The 24,459-nt window shown below is 46.2% G+C and overlaps 2 protein-coding genes and 1 long non-coding RNA gene across 4 annotated transcripts in view; 2 read left to right on the top strand and 1 right to left on the bottom strand.

Moving 5' to 3' along the window:
• The window catches only part of LOC110505404 (SR-related and CTD-associated factor 8), an 86,473-nt gene extending 64,681 nt beyond the window's left edge, over window positions 1-21,792 (top strand). The window contains exon 21 of the mRNA XM_090220669.1: window positions 21,682-21,792. The gene's annotated coding sequence lies outside the window, so the exon portion shown is untranslated. The remainder of the gene's footprint in view (window positions 1-21,681) is intronic.
• Window positions 1-24,459, top strand: part of LOC110505403 (rho guanine nucleotide exchange factor TIAM2) — a 104,925-nt gene that overhangs the window by 8,413 nt on the left and 72,053 nt on the right. The window contains exons 2-3 of the mRNA XM_036962805.2: window positions 21,682-21,793; window positions 22,515-23,669. Coding sequence (XP_036818700.2) covers window positions 22,521-23,669 — 1,149 coding nt within the window. The 5' untranslated portion in view covers window positions 21,682-21,793; window positions 22,515-22,520. The remainder of the gene's footprint in view (window positions 1-21,681; window positions 21,794-22,514; window positions 23,670-24,459) is intronic.
• Window positions 1-24,459, bottom strand: part of LOC149972080 (uncharacterized) — a 185,096-nt gene that overhangs the window by 129,319 nt on the left and 31,318 nt on the right. The gene's annotated exons all lie outside the window — the stretch shown is intronic.

The following is a 24,459-nucleotide window of genomic DNA, read 5'->3' as shown; positions in this document are numbered from 1 at the left end:
CTTGCGCGCCAGATGCCCTGGGACTAGGGTTCTATTCATTTCATTTTGTTCATTGGTCAGACCGTTGAGACATGACTACAATGAAAGATTTCCCCAAGTATGTCTGTAGCAATCTGTCCCAGTATTTGATCCTCTACTACACAAGCTTATTGTTGGTTAGCGGGACTGATGTCCAGCTGAATAGCCCATGGCTTATTCATGTCCAGGTTGACACCCCTAAATGGCTACAGATTGAAGCCTTTGAGGAGATTTTAATGTGTTCGTTCAAATTGAAGTGGGCTTCTTGCGTGGGGAAACGAAGATCGAATGAAGTAGAGGGTTTTAAGCGACGTGCCAAGTGAGCTCGCAAGGTTAAGCCTCATGGTGCAGAAGATGGACGGTTCCCGAGTCTTGTCACGGAGTGGAGATTTTCCGTGTCGGGTCCTAAGCTCATCGAAGCTCAGGATTACTTCAATACCTGCCTGTCCTCTATCCTGCAGCAGGACTCTTTACATTTACAGAGGATCACAAATGCTCATCTATGTGCCCTCACATCCATTACCTGTCATAATGTGGTAGATCACCTGAAACCTCAATCCCAAGCCAAGGCTATAGACTTCAGCTATGAAGTGGCAGCTAACATAACAGCAGTGTGTGAGATAAGGTGTAATTTTTGGTAAAAGCCCTACCTCCGCAACGGGACTTCAGGTTGCTGCCCAAGCTGCAGTTCTGCCTGAGCCCCTGTGTTGTCAGCTCCACATGGTATCAGTGATGTAGGGTTATTGTACAGAGGGCCACAGGTAACAGCCAGGGGTGTAATACAGATAATGAGCAGCACAGACACTAACACAGGTGTGATACGCGCTGCATGCATATACTTGTCATTGCCAGGTCCATGTTTGTGTGTCTTTTGTGTGTTTAGGTTTGAATGTGTGTGTGTGTGTGTGTGTGTGTGTGTGTGTCAGGGAATATCTAAACATATGAACACTAGTCCAGACGGGAGGAAGAAAGGCAGTTGGTAGTTGCCATAGTGCACCCCCATCCCTGTTTCCTAACCTACTTTACCAGTCAAGCACAACAATGGTAATTGTGATTGAGCTAGCCGAACCCTCCAGTAGCCACCAGGCCCCAGTGACCATCTACCTCTATTGGAAGAGTAAACACAGCACAGCTGGGACGCTATTGGCTGAAGGGCTCCGTTAGGCACTATGTATTGTCCAGTATTGTTCTATGTAATGGATGCGGATGATGCAGTCTCTTCCTACCTGATGACCGATCTCCACCGACTCACCCTGTCTTGTCTCCACCATCAGGGCTGAGAGCAGCCGACACCTCCAGTAACAAAACAGACCACAGTAAACTGTCACGTGTAAAGGTTACTGATGTGGGTTGATGATAAACACTTTCGCCAGTCACCTACCACGCAGAACAGCCTGCGCGAGTCTCCGGCTCAAGGGTTCTGGCTTTTTTTTGGAGAAATTAAGAGCTGTGGAGACTGGCTGAGAGCTTGGCTGCAGCAGCACTTGTGTGGAATGTGAGATGCATTTTCAGCCTCATCAACGCCGCTCTCACTCTCTCACATTAGCAGCTTAGTTTGATGCAGGAGTGAGAGCTCCTTCCACCCCGTCTCAGACTTTGTCATTCATTTGGCATCAGACCAATGTAAACAGCGAAGGCCTTGATTGCTCTCGGTCATCAGCAACCCTGAAATCCAAACACTGAATTAGCTCAATTAGAATTGAATGAAGAAGCAAAATGTATCAGAGTCATGTTTCCTGGAGAGATACTGTCTTTATGCCTGGTTTGGCCTGAAGCTCAGCCGCTGCAGGGGAGCCTGTTTGGCATCGGAGGAGCTTCAGGTACAATGATTGCGTAGATGGCTGGTTTAGATTTGCTTTGGCTTACAAACGCAACGTCCTGTTAGAAATGTCGAGAGGCATTCATGGGAAACGGGAGCTGTTAATGTGTGTGTTTGTGGGTGTGTCTGTCTGTGCCCTCCAGATGTCACGAGACTCGCCCCATCCTCTGTTTCTCAACGCAGTCCACCCAGGCCAGAACAACCCAGCATGCACTGTCTGTGCCAAGGCCCAAGGCTGGCCTTTTCTAGAATCATTACATAAGACGTTTTGACTCTATATCACTGTTCCCTGGCTAGCAGGACATAGCGGGTTGGCTCATGGTCTCTATACATCCATACCAGCCTGATCGACCCACCCTGCTCAACCCTCGGCTGGGTTTATTTTCTCAGCAGTTACAGGTGCGAAGGGGGAACATTTAGTTAGTTCCTCTCCAGGAATGAATGAGTCCGTACCCGCTGAGCTGAGACAGTACAAGGTGGTCTGGTGGAGTGGAGACAGATGTTTTGTTTCTCCTCTTGATTACGTTCGTAGTGCTACTGTGTGACACAGAATATGTTTCAGTCTGCACTCTGCAATGCACACAGTTCTCCTGCTCATAGTGTTCCACTTCATTTCAGCCACCGCAGGGATTGTTCTCATGTAATTGATGGCTCTTGTATCTCAAGTGATTTGTGTTCCAGATCAACAGAGATGGGAAGGGTGCTACCTTTAAACAGAATCCACGGGGTGAATCTCGTCATCGTCGGTCTCGTCACCCCCTTCTGTTGGTGTCCAGCAGTGGAGGGTCATGCTGACCCTGGGTGTTAGGCCTACCTTGATTGTGACTGACCCAGCCGTTGGTGCAATATTAATGAATCTCTCAAATGATGTTATCGCGGACAGCCAAGCGCTTCCATTTTCTAAAATGGCATATTTTAACATTTTAGTTGTCTAGCCAGAGAGGGTTCACTGCCGGGTCACTATTTAAGAAGGCTCTGCTTTGTACCCTTTTCATTTAAATATGAGGCCTGTGATGATCACTGAACCGTCCTTCCCATAACAGTACAGTATGTAACAGTACATAACAGGTGTGTGTGTGTGGTGTATAGTAGCACAGTGCAGTATATGACGGGCTATTCCTGTCTGTCGACATTCAGCTGTCATTTGAGACGGTGGCTCCTAATCTCTAGCCACTCAATCCGAAAGTTGTTAAAGGTATGAGAGCAAAGAAAGAGACCGCCTCCTTTATGGACTGTCCTCCACTCCTCGGTCCAGCCACTGTCCCTTTAAGAGCAGAATGCTCGCCTCTCTCTGAGCTTGCAGTTAGTTGGAAGTGTCCATGCATTTGTGATGTAATACCCCTCTCTCTGCCCAGGCCTGACACTCTGCTACCCTTTAGGATTAGTGGCTGCGGGTCATCTCTCACAGTCCCTCGTGGTTTGGTCCACACTCAACAGGCCCTTTGTTGGCAGCTCCAGATGGGCCGGCCTGGACGGGGGGAATGTGCGAGGGCACAGTGCCTTCAGTTTAGCCTGGCTCTCTTGGGGAAAGGAAGGATTGAGTCACAGGCGAATGATTTTTTTTTTTCTTTTTGCATATCCTGTGTGCAGTTAAGCAACTGCTGGCCATTGGACCATGTGTGTTTTTTCTTCTGGTGAGAGAAACCCTCTCTTCAGAAGTGGTAGAGATGAGTGTGTGGGGCGGCAGCAGTAGCACATGTTGTGTTATGTGGCACTGCCTCTAACTGCACTCCACCCAACTGAATAATAGGAACTGTGTGTAAAACCCTATGGCCTACCATGGACATCCCCTATGTCGACGGAACGGCTGTCATCTAGCCGTATGGCTGTGGTCTCCTCAATCCTGCGTTTCTCAATGGAAACTCCATTGCCAACTATGCTTAAAAACCTCCTTCATTCTGTGTGTTTCTGAGTTCTTCCATTTTGTGATCTTGTGTGTGTTTCATTACCTCAGAACATGTCTTTTACCAATAAAGATTACTCAATTGCAGTGCCGTCCCAGATGTGTTTGTGAATGAACAGCAGACGGTTTGCTAGAGATGCGGGATGAAATTGATACAGTTACATATCGGGACATTATTTTTGATGACATATCATTTTGACAATATCAGAATATTATTTTAACTCTAGTTGGCTGTACCTGCCTTCATAGCTTGTTCTCATCTTTTTAAATAGGGAGCCAATTTTGTTTTCAGCGATTTTATTTCCATGACTGGTCTAAGCTCTTTCTTGTCCCTCTGCAGCAGACGTATGGTGAGCAATATATTTTGCAACATCTAATCGCAATAAAATCACAGTATCGAATCACAGTACATATAGAATCGTGAATTGCGATGCATATATTATCGGCACCAAAGTATAGTGATAGTATCGTATCGTGAGGTCCCTGGCAATTCCCAGCCCTAATGTTTACTAGTTAAGTGCTCATCTCATCCTCACATTGTAATGCGTGTGACTCAACCGCTGGCTGTGTAAAATCATTTATTCACAGTTGGATGAGATCAGTGATTAATGGAACACACCCTATCAGGCGACTCATAAGCCTGATGTCAGCTGGAACTGTCTGGGAGAGGAGACATGGATGTCTGACAGTACTAGGTGTGGCAAGTCTTCATTTAAGTGAATATAGCCTAATATGTTTTGGCATTGGCTTGTTTCTGTCAATCTTAGCTTGGGCTTCAGTAGTCTCTGTAATGCGGAGTTAGCAGACAGATCTTTATTTGTACAGATTTGCCCCTTTTTATCTGATATCCTATGTTTATTACTGGCAAGCACGGAATCTTATTATGATGGAATGATTCCATGAGGTATTATTTTTGTCCCTCTAAATCATTCTGTAGCCGATAGTCTGACTCCCGAGGGCTAATTTAGGCTCGCTGTGTGTTTTCAGTAGAAGCAGGCGGGCTGGGCAGGACACTGGAGGAAAAGCAGCAGGCTCTGTGGTTAGCTGCTCGCGTGGAGAGGTCAGCCTCGCTGGAAACTTGTGGTTCTTTTTCATACTAACAATGATATTTTACAGTAAATAGTTTCATATCCATGTCCATTTACTGATAATAACAGTGTAGTGAAAAGCCAGGAACTAGGGTTTCCTTAGCTGTAGCCTCGGTCCAAAGCAAACATTATAGATTCCTGGAATGTTATGACTTTCTCTCTGGTTTGTCTGTTCTACTGCCTTCATTCTCCCGCTCTCTCCATCGCCTTCATTATTACCTTCCTTATTACCTTCATCTAATGGAGGTTTGATGTGAGAGAATGCTGTTAATGGAGAACCTCCTGGTCTAAGATAGTCGGAGAAGCCATTTTAATGCACTCAGAGTATGTATTATACACCAGGCGGCTATTTTTATAAATGTTTTATTTTATTTAACTTTTATTTAACTAGACAAGTCAGTTAAGAACAAATTCTTATTTACAATGATGGCCTACCTCGGCCAAACCCGGACGGCGCCGGGCCAATTGTGCGCCGCTCTATGGGACCCCCGATCACGGCCGTTTGTGATACAGCCCGGGATCGAACCAGGGTCCGTAGAGACGCCTCTAGCACTGCGATGCAGTGCCACTTGGGAGCTATATCTGACATAGCGATGAGAAAGTCCATGAGAGTTATTCTTCATCCGTTGGGGGATGGTTTAATGCCTGCCTGTTTCTGCAATCCTGTAGTCCCACAGGCTTCTCACGGCTAACCCCCCTCCCTGCCAAGTGTCTGGGCTTTTAGATCTGCTACAACTGTGCTTACATATTTATAACACAGTCACACACCACTTTTCTATGCTACACTTCCACAGTAGGAGCTCGCTAACTCAACATGCCTTGCATCAGACAACCACACACATTCATCAACATAGAGAAACTTATAAATGCAGGCACATCTGTACTTTAGATATTGTAGGCATACCACAGTGTGTGTCTGACTGTCTATTAGAGCTTGCAGAGTTGGACTGTACTGCTGTCCTGGCTGATGTTTGGCCGTGTGTATGCTTTCCAGTGATGTCAAATTCCCTTATTTCCTGCATTTTCCTGTCATTAATCAACTCCCTCTTAGGAGTCGATGTGTCCGAGGCTGGATGACAGAACACGCTATAGGCTAGTCTAGGGGCAGATAACCTGGAGCTAGAGAGAGAGAGGGTCTGTCTCTTTCTTTCTCTCTGGTTAGTGACGGACCAGTTGCTCTCTCGATCTGCCCACCTGTGAGGAGCCAAACAGAAAGTGTTCTGTATCCCACCCACGCCAGATTAAGGAATGAAGGTGCAGAATAAAGACCCCCCTTGTCCTCTTATGAAGGATCAGCTTGACCCCTCTGACCTCCAGGGCTGAAGCATCTGCCTGACCATTACCAGCGTGCTCTACATGCCACAGACAGGCCAGACTGCCAGAGCATCTGCCAGAGCACAGTAATACGACACCCAATTTGTTCATTTCTATAAATTAGTATATTTGACTTGCCTTATGATTTTAGCTGTCCTCTAAATGTTCCCTAAGCACCGCTGTGTCATAGTATTCAACCTCGTGGCGATATTAGCGTGCGTTTCCTCGTCAGAGTCCTTGCATGACTGCCTAACGAGCGTGGGTCTCATTGACATTCTTTGGGCTCTTCATGGCTGGGTTAATAATGGGCTTGGCATCGGCTTTAATTCAATCACGTCAGTAAAAGGCTGCACATGTGGCACAGCTGCTAGTGCTTACCCCCTAGCCGAAGTGCCAGTCTGGTCCTACGTCAGCTGTATTGTTACCCTTTTTTGAAGCGATAAGGTTCTGTTGAGAGTATGAAAGACTTGTGTTTGACTCTGGTTTAAATCTAATCAGCCGACACTTGCCTTGTCCCAGACTCAGAGAAACTGGTGTAAGTGTTTTTTAGTGTCAGTGTTTGCTTGCCTGTGTTTGTCCTTTTCAGCCCCTAAGTCGATCCCATTGCTGGTTTGCCGTATAGTAGTTGTTTTGGGTTATAGATTGAGGGGGTCTATATATTTTAATAAATACACATAAGTCGACATTGGAAGTGATAATTCAACAGTGAATCATTTTAGCCCTGCTCTTTGGATTGGTTTCATGACATTTCTGCCAAATGAAACACAGAGGAGACTAAATGTGTTTCAAATTGAATAGAAGAGGCCTGAGGAAAACTGCACACGCGGACACACACACACAGCGAAAGTAAATAACATTGCATGAGTACCAGTGTGTATAGCTTGTAGGCTGGCCCTGACACAGTTCTTGTAAGTAATCTGTTTTGCTGGTTGGACGTGGAGCATCTGCTGTATAGCTCTGCAGGTGGTCAAGCTGTTCTGCTCGTGGGGCTGAGCTGAGCACTCCTCTGTGGGATGGTCCAGCGTGGCCTCCTTTTCTCAGACTGTTACCAACCAGCCTTCTGTATATCAATACAACCAGGGGCTCCCCAGAGCAGAGCTCCCACAACCTGGATGGAATAGCCACTCACAGCTGTGCGTTTATGACCAGGTGGAATGAGGTAAAGTCCAATCCAACTGATTACAGATAATGAGATGGCAATGAGGGAATCGTAGTCCTGGTCCTCCCATCTGGTATCAAAGTCATCAGCTTGTCAATGGATTGCGAACGTGAAGGCATTCGTTGAACTATTCTGGAAAATTCTCCATAACACAGAATTGTTGTGAGTCAGTGTCCCTCCGTTGGCGTGTGGAGAGAGTTGTTTTGCAGGCAGGGTAACCTCTCTTCAGAGAGCCGTTCCGGTGTGGTCAGCAGAATTCCTCAGTCAGCTCAGCTCTCTGAAGCGTGTGGACAGATGGACTGAGGCTGGCTCCTGGCCATCACGCATTCCACGCCTTAAACATGATCAGGCAGAGTGGATCACATTCCTAACCTATGCCTATAGTCCAGCCTGTATCTATTCATCTACCAGGTACACTGGACTTTGAACCGCCATATAGCATAAGCTTGGTTAGTGGAGACACCTTTTTAATGACACAGGGCTACTTTGCTTCATTGATGGTTAACTGTCCTCGTTTAACACGTATTGTTGTATACCTCAGAACGGAAGCATACAGCAGGTTTGTCAGTTGCGCTTCTCGGAACCAAAGTCCTTATTTGTGACATAAGCTCAGCTACAGTGGAGATTTCCGTGACCTTTGTCTCTCTCCTGGGTGGTATAGAGTTCTGTTTACATCGTATCACTTTAACCATGGCGTCTACTCATTTAGCGTGTGTGTGTAGGCTACTCATGTGTGTCTACTTATCAGTGTTTGTTTGTGTACTCCAGAAGTGGTGTAGACCAGGCGCAGCATGTCGGGGTCTCTAAACAGCTTCAATTAGTCCTGATGGATGGTTTATGTTGTAAAGGGTTGTCTCTGGCCTTTTGTTTACACGGCTCTGATGTAGACCCTGTCAGAACACCGCTAGCCATCTAGTTACATCCCTGCCCTCTCCTCTGAGAGAACCTAAAGTGTGTTCCATTACATGCATGTGGAACAGCCACAGCAGACCGGGCGACTCCCAAGCAGGCCACGGTCAGATCACGGTCAGGCCACGGTCAGGACACGGTCAGCGCTACACAAGTGCCATCGAGACCGCGTGGTGCGGACATGGAAGGGTCTTTGACATTGACCCTTCCATTGCCTTTGCACTACTTTTCAATGTCATTCATATATTTATCAATTCCCATTTTTATTCATTCAATTAAATTATTCACAATCTGCTCGTGTGTCCCAGTCGTATAACCTGGTGCCCCTGGGGAGCTTGTGATCTAGCCTGTGGTGAATTGGATCAAAGAGTGACTTTAGTGATTCAATGTCTGTGTGGCTTGACTCTGGCTCTATTTAGAGCCAAAATGGTGACTCCTTTTCCTCAAAAAGGGAACAGAAACCTCCTACTGGAAACCTACAGGCAAAATATGGACCCACTTGGCACAGTGGAGCTGGAACAGTTAACGTCAACCTGTCCTTTGGGCTTCCTGCATACACCGGACACCCAGTCAACCTGATTCAATTGAAAGACCAGAGAACAGTTTAGACACCCCGCCAGCACGACTCACGTGCCCAATGTGTTATATTGTAGGGGTGGGGATGGCGGTGTGGGCTGGAGATACGGCTGTTTGGGTTTGAAGAGTTGACCTTGAGGATTTGAAGAAAAGCTGATCTCACGGATGTGAGCATCTGCTACAGCCTCTGTAGCTCCCATCTTCCATGTAGAGGAGGAAACTGGCGTGTTTGACAGCCGTGTTGTGTCTTCCTGGGCTCGCCCCACAGTGCTGGGTGGAGAACTGTTTCCCTGGGCCCCTCTAGCCTCTTATCTGTCTCTCTGGCAATCAGAGCCCTCAGACCTAGACCATGGAGCCTGTGGCTTCACTGCTATCTCATGGGAGGGATGTCGTGTCGGCTCCCACCTCGACCTCAGCCCCCCCCCCCCCCCCCCCCCCCCCCCCAATTGCCAGTGGTCAGACTAATACAAGAGACCAGGGAACTGTTCACTGGTTTACCAGACATTTAATATAGTCCAATACTCCTGCTGCAGACATTGAACGATTGATACATAATAGGTTCTCCCACAGAGATAATGAGATTGAGGTGTGTCTTTTCCAGCTCGAACTATGAGAGTTAAACATGTCACAGCTTCTCTTCTGAGTGTCTGAGGGTGTCATCTTCCCCACAGCAGGAGAACGGCAGGTGCACATCAGCATTCCATCAGCTTCAGTCCTCATTAAGCTGCCTAATGGACAGAGTAAGGTTGTCTTGGGGGTTAAACTTTTCACACACGCGTTACACACACACACACACACACACTTGTTTTTGATCAATCAAGTTGATTGATTGCAACTTTGAAGGTGTGTATTTTCTATGCAAGCAGCATTCCCTTTCTCTGCTAAACACACACACACACACACACACACCCACACACACCACACACACCACACACACCACACACACACTGCTGACAGAAGCCATGCTAAATGGATAGTGACACTCCTGGGCGGATCATAGGGCTCTCTCTCCACTGAACATGGCAGTAGATGTGCTGTTTACTCCCAGCTCCGACTTCGGGTCTAGTATCGTCTCTGTCAGTGGGGAGGAAAACACACAGGCTGCCTTGAAGTAGTTCTGGGGCGAGAGCATCTCTGACACGCAGCTCTTTGTAGACTCCTTCCACTGGGGCCTGATCTGACAGGGGACTTGACAAAGGAGGTTGATCAGGCTGTCGATCTGGGCTTACTGCTTCCACTTTGGTATAACTGAGGAGAGCTAACAGACAGTAGGGGAAGTCAGGGAGGTAATATAGAGTTCTCACAACATGGCACTGAGAAAGGGACATGTGATGACTCTTAGTGGTTGTACTTTGTTCATCCCAAATGTATTCATAGTGTAGAATTGCCTGGGTTTTAAGTTGCTTTGTCCACATTAGAGAGCTTTAGTGTCAGGATGTGCTGAGATCCATCGGTCTCCACTTGTCCTCCTGGTGCTAGCAGAAAGACGGACGGACACTAAGCTTAGCCCACAGACGACATCCTCCTCTCAGGAGGAGAGCCAGACCAACATGGCCAGAGACAGGAGGGAGGTAGTTCAGTTTAGACAAGAACAAGAGACCTGACCTCTAAACTCTGACCCTGAATCATTGACATCATGGGGTCTGAATTCCACCTTCACTTTCTCTCTTGTTCTCTCGCTCTCTCTCGTACTCTCTCTCTCCCTCCCTCTCCCATATCTTCCCATCCTACCTCCCTCCAAAGCTGTAATTTCCATCAACAGTCTTTGTTGTGAATATTTCAATCCCGCTGGGTGTTGCTACTCAAATCCCCCCACGAGCTGTATAATCAATGGCATCAGATTACAAATGGCGCCCAGCTACCAGAATGCATCTGTCACAGTGTTGGGGAGAGACACTGGGTTATTAGCATGCTGAGTTAATGCCTCTCTCTCTCTGTTTTCTCTCTCTCTCCCATGGGGTTCAGTGTCAGCTGATAGTTTATTGTAGGGAGGTTTAGACATTATCAATGGGGCTGAGATGAGGTGTGAAATTAATTTGATGGCTTTTCCATGAACTGCCATTACACAATCCCCTAAATGAAAATGTCTACCGTTTACTAGGTCCTGTCTCCTGGAGCACACTGACCTGGGAAGTCTGAATTAAGATGGCAAAAGCATCACCAGAAGACACTTGCATCGGCATCCATACTGCTCTCTCTTGGTTCTTTATGACAGTTTGGATAGAGAGAAACCGTGATTCACTCCCTGATTTCCTTAACCCTCACTCACTGTCTCAGTGTAGGACGAGAGGGCAAGCCGGGTTGGTCCTACTATGGTGATTATACAGAGGGAGGGGAGGAGAGGGGGAAGGCCGTCCATGGTGGGTGGTAATGCTGAAGTTTTGTCCCGGTAGTGTGTCTCCTCTCACTGAGCGGGGGGATTGAATGGTGGAGGTCACGGGTTGAGGGGTATCACTGGACGTGTTATCAGGGTGGTGTGTGAAAGGACTAACCCTACAGCTCACCAAACCTCGGCCCTCACACTCTCCCAGCCCTGCACGCCCAAACCCATTGCTATGTAAAGCACCTTTAGACCTAGCTAGTGAAAAGCGCCATATATATGCAGTCCATTACTATCATTATGTACTACAATGTGCCTCTGCACTTTTCAAGGACTTTATCTGTCAGGGTGCTGAGTAGGAGTCAGCCCAAATGGCATGTTGATGTACGTTGCATGAGGCTCCTGTCTGAGAGGAGAGGGGAGAGAGATTATCCCCCGATGAGATCCTGCCCCCTCAGAGCTCATTCAGCCTGTTAATTGAGCCTAATTATGGTCAGTCCTTTCATTGAGCTCAACGGCATTACCCACACCTGCTCTGTGTGAATATGTATTATGCTGCTCTCTCTTCCTTCCTCACACTCTTTTCATTATGGTTCTATGCTTCTGAATGTGTGTTTTGACTGTCACTGGTATGATCTTTCTTTCTCTTTCTTTCTTTCTTTCTTTCTTTCTTTCTTTGTCTCTCTTTCTGCTTCTCTGCCTCTGAAAGTGTGTTGGCTAACCCCCTCCACTCTAAAGCCTCTACAAAAGCCTTTGAGATTTCCCAGACGAGTCCACGAGGGCCATTATGCTGCTGACATTGTTTGGACCCTCTGAATGCTGCTCTTACTGTTGCCAACATTGTGAACCTGACTCCTCTTGCACATGCAGCCGGCCAAGAACAGCTTATTATTTTACAGCTATTCGTGGACAATGGGCCAACTACAAGCATCATTAGTGGATCATGTTTTGAAATATTAGGTTACAATGTTGGCATTTGTAAGAGTTTCACAAATCAGCTCATTTTGATTGGTCTCAAGTACAGTAGCGGTGGCGTGGGTAAAAAAAAAAGTCATATTACAACCTCTGTGTTGTGATAATTGCGTTGTTTGCTCTAGAACCTGTTAGATCGTATGCCTTGACACTGTGATCTATAGGCCTAAAGCTGAGACAATAAGAAGACACTGGCAGAATAAATTCAACCACACCTTTGTTTCATCACAAAACCGGAGAGTAACCTCTGTCTGGTGAAGTCCTCAAAGCATATTGCATGTAACAAACAGTTACATGACCTCCAAAATGTTTCTGACATTTTCCAACTACTAAACTATTGATTTAGAACCAAGGAGAGTTGTCAATAAGAAAACAGGTGCTGTCTCCCACTCTTCCAGCACCATTTCAACTTCAACATCATCTAATCACCTCTGCTTAGTCTAATACCGTGACAACTAAAAAAAGACTATAAGCAATTTAATCCAATCACTGTAAGCTAAATATGATGTGGCTGTCCATGGTACTGATTTCTAAGTGTGTGCATGCAAGTAGAAAAAACATGTTGACTCACCCAACTTGTAGATAAATGCCAATGCCATACTCTTTCATGTTGCTTAAACTGTCTATGACTCTGTCATTCAGTTCACACTTTTAGTTTTTGTTGTCTTGCTAGCCTAACTTCATGGGCAACGATGCGCCAGGCCAGCTAGTTAACATTAGCATTAGCTGCAGTACAAGTTGAACTTCCATCTTCAGTACATGTTGAACTTCCATCTTCTGTACATGTTGAACTTCCATCTTCTGTACATGTCAAACTTCCATCTTCAGTACATGTCGAACTTCCATCTTCTCAGGCCAGGGGCACAATGTATGAATTTATGGTTGGATCAGAATCACAGTTATAATCATTGGCCAGCACGAAGAATTAAGCAAAACCACAAGTTCAAATCCCTATCTATCTCCACCCGTGGCTAATTTGGGAAAGGGACTATTTTAGCTAGCTAGCCACCGGACTACAACGACACAATGAGATGCAACGTTTGGCTTCTGATGTCATGTGATTGGTGTGAAGCCAAATCCAACCTGGCTTCCCTTCACACTTTTTTTGTTGCGCCAGGAGCATTCACAGCTGAGCTCCTTCAGTTTAGCTCAACGCTGATTGGTTATTATTATAATTTTTTTAAATATCAAGGGAGGCCAAATGCTCTCTGGCTTCCCTTGCTTTCAATGCTACGGGCGGCAACAATGTCATACCCTTTTTGACCAGACAGCATCAGATAGATGGGCTACACATACTGAGACAGGGGCGCTGTTTCCTTTGCTCGGATGCTTTCTCCAGTGAGATACATTGACTCATGCGAATTGAAGGAAATTTACGGAACACAGAGAGACGAAATATACATTATTTTGTAAAAAAATTGCTTCGTAAATGTTTTGTAATACACGCCACTGCTCAAGTAATTAGTTGGATTGTGTGGAGGTTGGCTCTGGTCAGAGAGTAGGGAGGATCATGAGAAGAGCACCCACTATTGGGTCTGAGTAGATCCTCCACCATATCAAATAACCACATAGTATACGCCTCTGTAATTCGGAATGACTATCTTGAAGGGAATGGTCTTTATATAGTCCCTTGTATAAGCAGCAGTATTGTTTGACATTTATTTTGTGAGTCCCTTATAGGATGGCGTTTCGAAGCCCGGAATTGGGATAAACATTTCTAGCTTCTAATTACCTGCTGAACATCAATTTGACTTGACTGTGCGGTTTAAATCTAAGCAATGCATTTGTTTTGAGCACCAGAGGTCACTCTATTCCTGTTGGTACTTGGAAAATAAAGGAGCGGCTCACACAACCTGGTGGGGAAAAGAAGGAACAGCCTTTGGAAATGTCTGGCATACTTCAGACCAGCAACTGGCCCTGCTGTGCTGTGGCTTTCTCAATGGGCCAGTTTCAACGAAGGTTCTGTGTAGAGGAGCATGTGTGTTTTTAGAAAGGTGGTCACAATTTGGACCCGCCAGGAAAGCACACCATTTGGTCTGCGTTTCAGAGACGTTAATTCCCGGGGAATGAATGTGGACTTTTGTCTCTGTGCCTTTTCTCATTCACCTTAATTAGCTTTTTAAAATGGATACAGATCTGGCCCTCTGGCTCTGCATACTATTCAACCCTACCCCCTCGTCTCCCTTCACTACTCCCTTCTCGTCTCTCCTCCTCTCCTTCTCGTCTCTCCTCCTCTCCTTCTCGTCTCTCCTCCTCTCCTTCTCGTCTCTCCTCCTCTCCTTCTCTTCATCCAGGCCTTGTTTTAAGGCTTCCGCATGCTTCCCATCATAAGTAATTCGTAACGGTTCGTGCATGTACACTGAGTGTAAAAAACACCTTCCTAATACTGAGTTGCACCCCCTTTTTCCCTCAGAACAGCCTCAATTTATCGTTGGGGCATGGACTTCACAAGGTTGTCGAAGGCATTCCACAGGGATGCTGGCCCATGTTGACTCCAATGCTTCCAACAGTTGTGTTAAGTTGGTTGGATGTCCTTTGGGCGTTGGACCAATTCTTGATACACACGGGAAACTTTTGAGTGTGAAAGACACAGCAGCGTTGCAGTTCTTGACATACTCAAATCGGTGGCACCTACTACCATACCACGTTCAAAGGCACATCAATCTTTTGTCTTGCCCATTCCCCCTCTGAATGGCACACATACACAGTCCAAGTCTAAAGGTAAAAAAATCCTTCTTTAACCTGTCTCTTCTTCATCTACACTGATTTAACAGCTGTCATCAATAAGGGATCATAGCTTTCGCCTGGTCAGTCTGTCGTGGAAAGAGCAGGTGTTCCTACTGTTTTGTACACTCTGTGTATTATGACCATTTTGTGACGTTTTTGTTATTTTTAGTCTTCAGCGAGGGTTTTCTGGCTGTTCATGCACATTACCTTTTTTTCTCGTGGCAAGACACATTTTGGTAGCCGAAATCTCCGCCCTTTCGACTGCCATTGGTCAACAGTAGATATCCTTTAATGAAGTGTTTGTTGTCATTCAACGATAGAAGACTCGTTGTCATGTTTTCACTCGCGAAATAGTGCACCAAACATCTTAGATGTAAAATTGCGGGACTAAGATCTCCTCTGTGATAATGTCAATTTATGACAGATTTCTTCAATTATCTTTAAAATAATTCTTACTATTTTGAGGCATCTTAAGATGGACAAATTGTACTATTACTGCTTTTTTTTCTCGTTTGTCAAGCGAATATCTTTTAAGGGAGTATGCGAGCACACTCGTTCAGTTCACCTAACCGAGTTCCGGTAGGTGCCAACCGAAGCATGCAGAGGTCTTTATCCTCCTCCTCTCTCTGTTTCTGCTCTGACGGATCTCCTCAGCCTGGATTCAGAGCGTTCTATCACCGTGTTCTCTTGGGGTCGTTGTGGTGTGTCGGGTCAGACGAGCCCCAGTCATAGCAGCGTTCCCTGGTGCCTCCCAGGCATTATACACCTCCATACGCCAACTTGTCTCGCCCAATAATATCTAGTGCCCATGGAAAACTGCCTTGGGCTTCTTTCTTTTTTTTTCTTTTTTTTTTTGGTTCCTGCATCCTCTGCTGTGGCCAACGGAAAAGCAGGAGAAAGGAGAAACAACACTGAGGGTGTTCCTATACTAAATAAAACATATCTGGTCCTAACTTCCAACTGGAGAGAGTGAGTGAGGCTGGCTTGAGCACTTTTCCGCCTCCTCACCTCGCTCTGTTGCCCCGCGTTACCCTGGAGGATTACGATTCGCTGTGCCTAGAATCTGGGTGGAAGGAGAGGAAGTTTCCACATGTGCCTCAGCCAGTGTGTGTGCGTGTCACTTTAAGACCGGCAGGCTGACTTCATTGACTCCACTTTAAGATCAGAGAGCTCTAGATTCTCCTTGCTTTGCTCTTCAAAGAGCTTTTAGATTAAAGCTTTGGACGGAGGTAAGGGTTGTTTTTATCTCTCCATTTCATCCTTCCCTCTGTTTGCTCTATTACTAGGATTAAGATAAAACAGGGGGAAAAAACTTTTACTACGGTTGTCTTTTATCCAGGTGCACAGGTGTAGACAGGTCTGTGTGTCTGGTGCTTTGTTTGTGTACGAGCAGACTTCAACACGGCGTCTATTGTACTGTTTAGGGATGTTGGCATGTTTACAGCTGTAGTGTAGGCTACAACTCTTCTAGCTCTGTTACTGTAGACCCCAGCGGGGTTTATTATGTAAGGGGACCTTTCTCTCCCACAGGGGGACCTCGTTATCAACTCCATACATTTCACTGTTGCCAGCATTATATTCATTCACAGCAGAGTCCGTCAGGCTCACTGATTATTGCTGCTGTTTGCTACGATGGATTATTTGACATTTTCTGTGGTGTTTCTGGTCTGTCGCATAGCCCATGATTTAGATCCTATAGTGAAGTTGGCAACAATGACTTTTGGTATAATCAGTGCTCTGTTATTTAGGAATTGTTTTTAAGAACTGTTTTGACTCTCTTGGCATTTGTCTGATTCTGAAATGGCTCCCGCAATATCTCTGTAGGGCGTCATGTCATTCTTGGTTCAGAGGATCAGAGCACGTCGAAGAAGGCCTTTCTTAAATGTATAATGAAAAACCCCAAAAGACACTGACAAGCAGTTGGATTGATGCTCAGTGGCTTTGGCAATACAGTACAATCTACCATAATTGTAATATATGCCTGCACTCTGATTCACGGACTTTGTTTCCTCCTTTATAACCGAATGTCCACAGGATCCTCTGTATTCAGCATGTATGACAGAGCTCAGGCCCGAGACAGATCTCCACCTTCCAACAACATTCTACTGACTTTTTTTGTTTACTTCCTGTTTTTGTCAGTCCGTGTGAATTTGTCTGGTGAAAGTGGGTCTCACTCTCAGACAGTGTTTTCCTGCTTCTAAAACAGACGTGGGATCGATTTATACTGTACTGCTCCTTTAAGAGTTAGCTAAGCATTAAGCTAGGCTCTGTGCCACAGGAAGGTGATAAGTGAGAAAGGAGAAGTCCCCTGGGTACTAATTTGACAGAAGGGAAGGTAACATGAAGGAGAGCTGGATAGCTAGTTATAATAATAGACGACGGTATGGGTCTGAAGGAACAATGGAGTTCATGAGACCCGAAACCTTTTCAATACATCCATTGTGTCCTTCTAAATGATTAATGAGACAGTAGTTTTACCTGTCTATTCTTCTAGTGTACTTCATGTCAGATTGAAGCCAAAACCAAGCTGTCTGTCTGCTTTGATAGATCAATCATTTCCCCTGATAGGGCTATGCAGATGCATTCTTCATGCTGGGATTTCATATTGTACCACACGTGTCTGTGTCCACTTATGCCTAGCCTTTTGAGAAATGCTAAGGGGTTGGTTCCTAATCTCTAGGGTTCTATAGTTTAGTGGGTTAAAAAAAAGTCCATTGCGATTGCAGAGGCATGGACATGTCTGTAAGGAGTTATATGGGGGCTTTGTGGCTCCTGTCTCAAGGAAATGAAGTTTGCTCATGAAGGAAAAATTCAGTGATGACATAGACACCCCACTACTACACCCCCTCCCACTCTTTCCTACAGCATAACTATGCAGTGTTTATACCCTGTGGAATTGTGTCCTCACTGACTTGGCCCAAGGCTCCATCCCTGAGACACGCTGTCAGACTGAACAGGGAAAGGCGTGGGAGTCTTCCTGGGCCATTAGCAGGAGAATCCCAGGTCATAGGGTGTTGGGGGAGGAAGGGCCTGAACAGATGGCCTATCGGAGGGGCTGTTGAGGAGCACAGAGCCTCGGGCAGGGGTTCAGTGCTGTGGCTAAGGAAAATGTGTGTCCCCTCACAAAACATTGTTACAATGCTCCGGTTCAGCCCACATCAGCAGGTTGACGTCTGCATGAATGTGTGTGTATTTGTGGCTTTGAGCCTTTCAAACGTTCAGCCTTCCCTTACCTGAATAAACAGTCAGACGTTAGCTCTGTGTCAGAAAAAGCATTGAAAGGAACTGGAAGTAGCTATTGTGACAGCCTTTCTTCTGACTCCTGCAGCACGCCAGCGGAATGTGTCTATTCGCTCCCGAAGTGCTTTGTTTAGGTTCTCCTAATTCATTTTGAGGGATTTGGAGCCATTTCCCTACTTCAAACTCAAGGGGCTAATCGTTGTCAATGCTAATCAGAGAGAAAGTCGGAGGGGGGAGATGAGACTATGGAAGATGGATTGTAAATCCGTCCGTGATAGATGGTGCTTTGGTTTTCCCACAGATCCAGAATGCTGTGGAGGGCAGGTCAGGGACTATTAGCCTAGTGGAGTGGTCGACCGCTGCCGGCTCTTAACCTTGGACATGTGGCCTCTGGCCTTAACTTGGCAACACTGGTAATTCTGTCTGTTAGAGGTCTTGGACTTGGCAACCCTTCTCACTGTATCTGTCAGAGCTAAAGGCCTTAGACTTGGCAACCCCGAGAACACTTTCTGTCAGGAAAGCTGCTTTGCTTCTTTGAAACTGAGAACAGCCTCCTCCTGGCAGACGCATTTCCATTGACCCAGTGGTGCCATCTCTGTAACAAGTGTCTCTTTTATCACTCTGTTATTTCTCATGAGAATAGATGCCAGAGTCTTATTTGCTCTGTTTACTCTCACTTGAAGTCAAGTTCAGTATCATTGCCACCAGTGTCTCTGTACAAGATGTGGGAACGTTTATAGCTGGTGATGGTTAGCAGCGGTTTGTAATACATTACCATAAGTATGTGGACACTCGTCGAACATCTCATTCCAAACTCATGGCATTAATATGGAGTTGGTATAATGTAACAGCCTCCACTCTTCTGATATAACAGAAGATATAACAGCCTCCACTCTTCTGATACAACAGAAGATATAACAGCCGCCACTCTTCTGATATAACAGAAGATATAACAGCCGCCACTCTTCTGATATAACAGAAGATATAACAGCCTCCACTCTTCTGATACAACAGAAGATGTAACAGCCTCCACTCTTCTGGGAAGGATTTTCTTATAGATATTGGAACACTGCTGCGGGGACATGTTTCCATTCAGCCACGAGCATTAGTGAGGTCGGGCACTGATGTTGGGCGATTTAGGCCTGGCTCGCAGTCAGCATTCCAATTCATCACTAAGGTGAGGTCAGGGCTCTGTGCAGGCCAGTCAAGTTCTTCGACACCGATCTCGACAAACCATTTCTGTATGGACCTCGCTTTGTGCACGGGGGCATTGTCATGCGGAAACAAGAAAAGGCCTTCCCCAAACTGTTGCCACAAAGTTGGAAGCACAGAATTGTCTAGAATGTCATTGTATGATGTAGCGTTAAGATTTCACTTCAATGGAACTAAGGGACCATCCTGAACCATGAAGAACAGCCCCAGACCATTAGTCCTCTTCCAAGCTTTACAGTTGGCACTATGTATTCTCCTAGCGTTCTCCTGGCATCCGCCAAACCCAGATTCATCCGCCAGACAGTGAAGCGTGATTCATTACTCTAGAGAACTTATTTCCACTGCTCCAGAGTCCAATGATGGCGAGCTTTTACACCATTCTAGCCGATGCTTGGCATTGCGCATGGTGATCTTAGGCTTGTGCGTGGCCATGGAAACCCATTTCATGACGCTCCCGACGAACAGTTCTTTGTGCTGACATTGCTTCCAGAGGCAGTTTGGAACTCGGTAGTGAGTGTTGTAACTGTGGGACAGACTATTTTTGCGCTCTTCAGCACTCCGAGGTCCCGTTCTGTGAGCTTGTGTGGCCTACCACTTCGCAGCTGAGCCATTATTGCTCCTAGACATTTCCACTTCACAATAACAGCCCTTACAGTTGACAGCTCTAGCAGGGCAGACATTTGACGAACTGACTTGTTGGAAAGGTGACATCCTATGACGGTACCACATTGAACGTCACTGAGCTCTTCAGTAAGGCCATTCTACTGCCAATGTTTGTCTATGGAGATTGCATGGCTGTGTGCTTGATTTTACACAGCTGTCAGCAGTGGGTGTGGCTGAAAATAGTCAAATCCACTCATTTGAAGGGATGTCCACATACTTTTGTGTGTATGTATATATGTGTATATATAATATGTGTGTGTATATATGTGTCTGTGTGTGTGTGTACACATCTATGTATGTATGTATGTATGTATGTATGTATGTATGTATGTATCTGTATATATGTATCTGTATATATACATACATCTGTATATATACATATATCTGTATATATACATACATACATACATACATACATGTATCTATCTGTATATATACAGACACGTGTGTGTGTGTATAGATCAGGACTAAAAACAAACATGGCTAAACTGTTAACCTTGTGCCAGACTGACCCGCTTCATAGAAACCTGATTATACATTGTCATAACCAAGACTTCATGTCCAAGATTTAACACATTGGAAAGGTCACAGATACCAAAAAAAAAAAATGTTTTATGACTGTGATATCAGTCTTCTGCCACAATCCCACCTTTACCCTCAAGCTGGAGCTTCTAGATTCCCATTACCCTCAGCCTATATGCTACAGTACATTACATCTAGTCATTCAGCAGACTATCCCCTGCTTGACTCTAAGGTCTCTAAAGTCAAGGTACATGCGTATAGTAGGAAGGTGAGATAAAGAGCAGTAATGCCACAGATCAGTTCATCCCCGGGGTTAGTCTGTTGGCAGCAGGGTATTTACACTATGTCCTCTCACACAAGGTGTACGGCTGCTGCTACACCAGTGGAGGATGGCTATCATGCAAGTTGTTTCCTGGACTGTGAGCTACACGCATGTAGATGTGTAATAGTATACTGGAAGGGTTGTGCTCTTTCATCAGCTGTGCCCATAACTACAGTAAGAAAGATCTGCAGCGGTTTATGTTTTTCTGAATCCGCCCCTGGACAAATTTGGCTGTTGGGGGGCGCAAAAGAAATGGCTGGATTTCCAGTGTTAAAAATAAACAGCGGGGCAAACTGTAGCCAGCTTTTTCAAAAACTTTCCCAACTGATCAAAGAAGACGTCATTGAGTTCTGCAGAGTTGGAAATAATGTTTAGTTTGGAGAGGGAATAAGGAGGCATTGAGTCAGAGGGGAGGAGTGAGTTTCTACAGTAGTAATAGACCCAGAATGGCACAGCAGCACAGACCTGGGCTCCTTTAGGTTCACTGTGATGGAAACCTGGTGCAGGTTTGAGCCTAACACATGGAAGCGTGTCATTTTTGTGCTGTCGTTGACAGCTAAAATTTGTAGATACTTATTCAATTTTGGTGTGTTGTATGCCATGCATGCCCTCTCTTCAGGCGAGGTACAGTGGCCTTGTAGTGTTATTCCTCTTGTCAACAGACATTGAGGATTTTGTAAAGTGAATCTGCTCCTCAGTGCCCTAATTTAGAGTAGTCCTCTGATCAAAGCTTGGGTGTCCTCTTCTTAACCACTGAAAGACCAAAGTCCTCTCCCGACGGCTGGATTAGGACTCTGCCTTAATTGCAACACCTGTCATCAAACATGGGAGTTTGTCACAGGCAGTTAACAAATCTGTGTTGGCATAGCGATAACCCAGCCACTAATCCCAAGCGCTCTCCTTTGTGTGTCCCTCAGATGATCCTGGCTGTGCAGCAGGAGGACATAGTGTTGTCTGAGAGCGGAGGAGTTCAGGACCACCATGCCCGCTGGAAGTCCACACTCTGACAAGACACTGTAGGACACACAGGTGAGTCTACGGTTCTGTCTCCTATCAGAGATATTAACAGTGCTTCTATAAGTGGTAGTGATTATAGGTAAGTCACTTAGTACATTTTAAGCAGTGCAGGGAGTGGAAGATTATAGCTATTGTAGTGTTGCCAACTAGACTGATAATGCAGTGACTTTACAGTAAGTGAGCCGTAGCTATCTTCAGTAACACATTACAGTTGACAAGCAGTTGTCAAATCAAGCCTTTCTATGTCTCAAACCGCACCTTACAGTGCTTTGATTCACTTCCTTCAGATGTCTGGGCATGCCCCATCCTTCCCTAATCTAAAGCCCTTTGAGATTCCCTGGAAGTCATTTCACACATAACAGCCATGAAGGCTTGTTGGTCACACTGGCGCCTTGGTACCTTTCCTGGAAAATGTCTAAAATAAGAAGAACAGGCTGTCTTTGTAATTATTAGATGCTCTCCTGCGCAATTATGCCTTTTTCTTTGGTCTTTTCACTCAGATGTTATCCGATTAAACTTAGTCCGTGACTGATGGCCTCCCATAGGAATCATTAGTCGGTAAGTGTAGTGTGGTAATGTCTATTTGGAATGAGTCTGCTCAACCATGACCAATCTGAGTTACAGTAGCCTCTCAGCACAGTAGTGTGACGACACCTGAAATGATGTCACCCAACAGATGTCTGCCTTGCCTTCCATAGTATCTCTGACAGAATTGGTCTCCTTTGTCTTCCAGATCGCAATGGGAAACTCTGAGAGCCAGTACAGCCTTCAGGGGCCCAAGGGCACCAGCTTAATCCTCCCCGGGAAACAAAAACCCTACTCACTAAAGTTCCGCTCAACCAAAGAGGAGGTTCTTTCCCCCCATACGTGGTGGAAAGGTGGGCCAGGGGGCTCGGGTTACAAAGCCAGGACTGTTGGCCGAGGCTGCCTCTCCCCCCCGCAGAGGAGAGGAGAGCCGTATGTCTCCAGACACTACGATTATGTCACCATGGGGATGAAGGGCAGTCCAAACTGCCGTCGTTGGCATGACTCCCCACCAGGAGGCGGCTCACAACTCCCATCTGAGAATGGCTGCTGCCCATTTGAAGGCAGTGGACGCCTGGACAGTAGAGCATCAGGGGAGCTGAACGACCATGCTCTGAACGGACACAGGAACCCAGAGAGGATGCCAGGAGAGGGTGAGGGGCTGGAGGAGCAAAGCAGTCCCAGGGTGGTCATCAAGAAGGATGGTAGTTTGAGGGTGGAGTTCACCAACACTAACAGTGGTCTGCTCCTGGACGAGGCCTCTGGGCCGGTGCAGCTGCTCAAATTCTCCCCCACCCTAGAGTCCACCCCAAGCCTTCCTGGCAGCAGCAGGAGGCCTGAGGCCCACCACGGAGCTCCGCAGCCAGCCTCAACCTCCACCACCAGGACCAGCAAGGGCAGCTCGCTGAGCTCCGAGGGGTCCTGGTACGACTCGCCCTGGGGGCACAGTGCGGACCTCTGCGACCAGGACCAGTCCTGCTCCCCCAGTAGGACTATGGGGAACAGTGGTGCTGACCAGTTGGAGGCCTTTGGCCAACAGTCTCCCCTAGTGTCCATATCAGATCTCTACAGGGACCCTAGTATGGCTGCCACCTTCCCCACTGCTAAGGACCTGTTGGCACAGTACAGGGAATCCCCCCATCACATCCAGCACCGGGCCTCCTTTGTTTCGGCCCTGGACGTGCCTACTGAGGAGGAGTGTCCGGAGGCCAGGCAGTACTCGTCCTACACCCTGCCCTGCCGCAAGGCCCGGCCCAGCGGAGAGCGCTCCACCCTGAAGAAGGGCTCTGGCGCGGTCAGAAGTCGCATGAGACGCCTCAGCGACTGGACTGGAAGTCTTAGCAGGAAGAAGAGGAAGACACAGGTGAGTGGGGCTGTTGTATGGGCTTGTCTGTGTAGGTCAGGATCCTACAGCTCAAACGATCTACATCCAAAATTGTGAAGTTTTTTTTTCTGAAACATTTGTCAATGTCCCTAAGTACTAACCCCACAAAGAGCAAGCAGAAGCGACAGTGGCAAGGAAACACTTCCGCTCGGGTTCTAAACTAATGATGTTCTTCACAGGGTGTATACAGATCTATGAACTATCTTCATGGCTTGGTATGTACAACCAGTACAGCTTTGTTTGCAGTTAGTTCTGTAGCCATAGCATATTGCTAGTCTCTATGTAGTCCAACTGTAGTCTGTAATAGAGGTATTGCCTTAGATTTACTTGCAGCTTTTTTTTACCCCCAAATTTCGATCTTGTCTCATCGCTGCAACTCCCCAACGGGCTCGAGAGAGGCCATTCTAAAGCAGCAACCAGAAGCACAGCATTTTGTTCTGTTTTCACCTCGACTACTCTTGTGTTTTACAAGATTTTCTTCTCATAGTACCCTCAGGAAGGACATTCTCTTTTGATAATTGTGGTATATATTTTGATGCATCCTCCGAAACATGACCCGCATAACTGCTGTCGTATCTTTGGCATCATTAAAAGTGAAGACTGTTATTTTAGCAAATCAATTCTCTGTCATTATTATTACGTGATTAAACTAATCATGTAAATGTAATGAACTAGGAAGTCGGGGCACCACGGAAAATCTTCAGATTACAAAGTTAGAATTTTCCGAATATAACTCTTCAGATATTTTAATATCTGATCAATTAGTTTT

The sequence above is a fragment of the Oncorhynchus mykiss genome, chromosome 25 (genome assembly GCF_057628025.1).
Source record: "Oncorhynchus mykiss isolate SJ-2025 chromosome 25, ASM5762802v1, whole genome shotgun sequence".
In the NCBI taxonomy this organism is placed as follows: domain Eukaryota; kingdom Metazoa; phylum Chordata; class Actinopteri; order Salmoniformes; family Salmonidae; genus Oncorhynchus; species Oncorhynchus mykiss.
The sequence above is the reverse complement of the archived record's forward strand: the minus strand, read 5'-3'. Positions and strand labels throughout refer to the sequence as shown.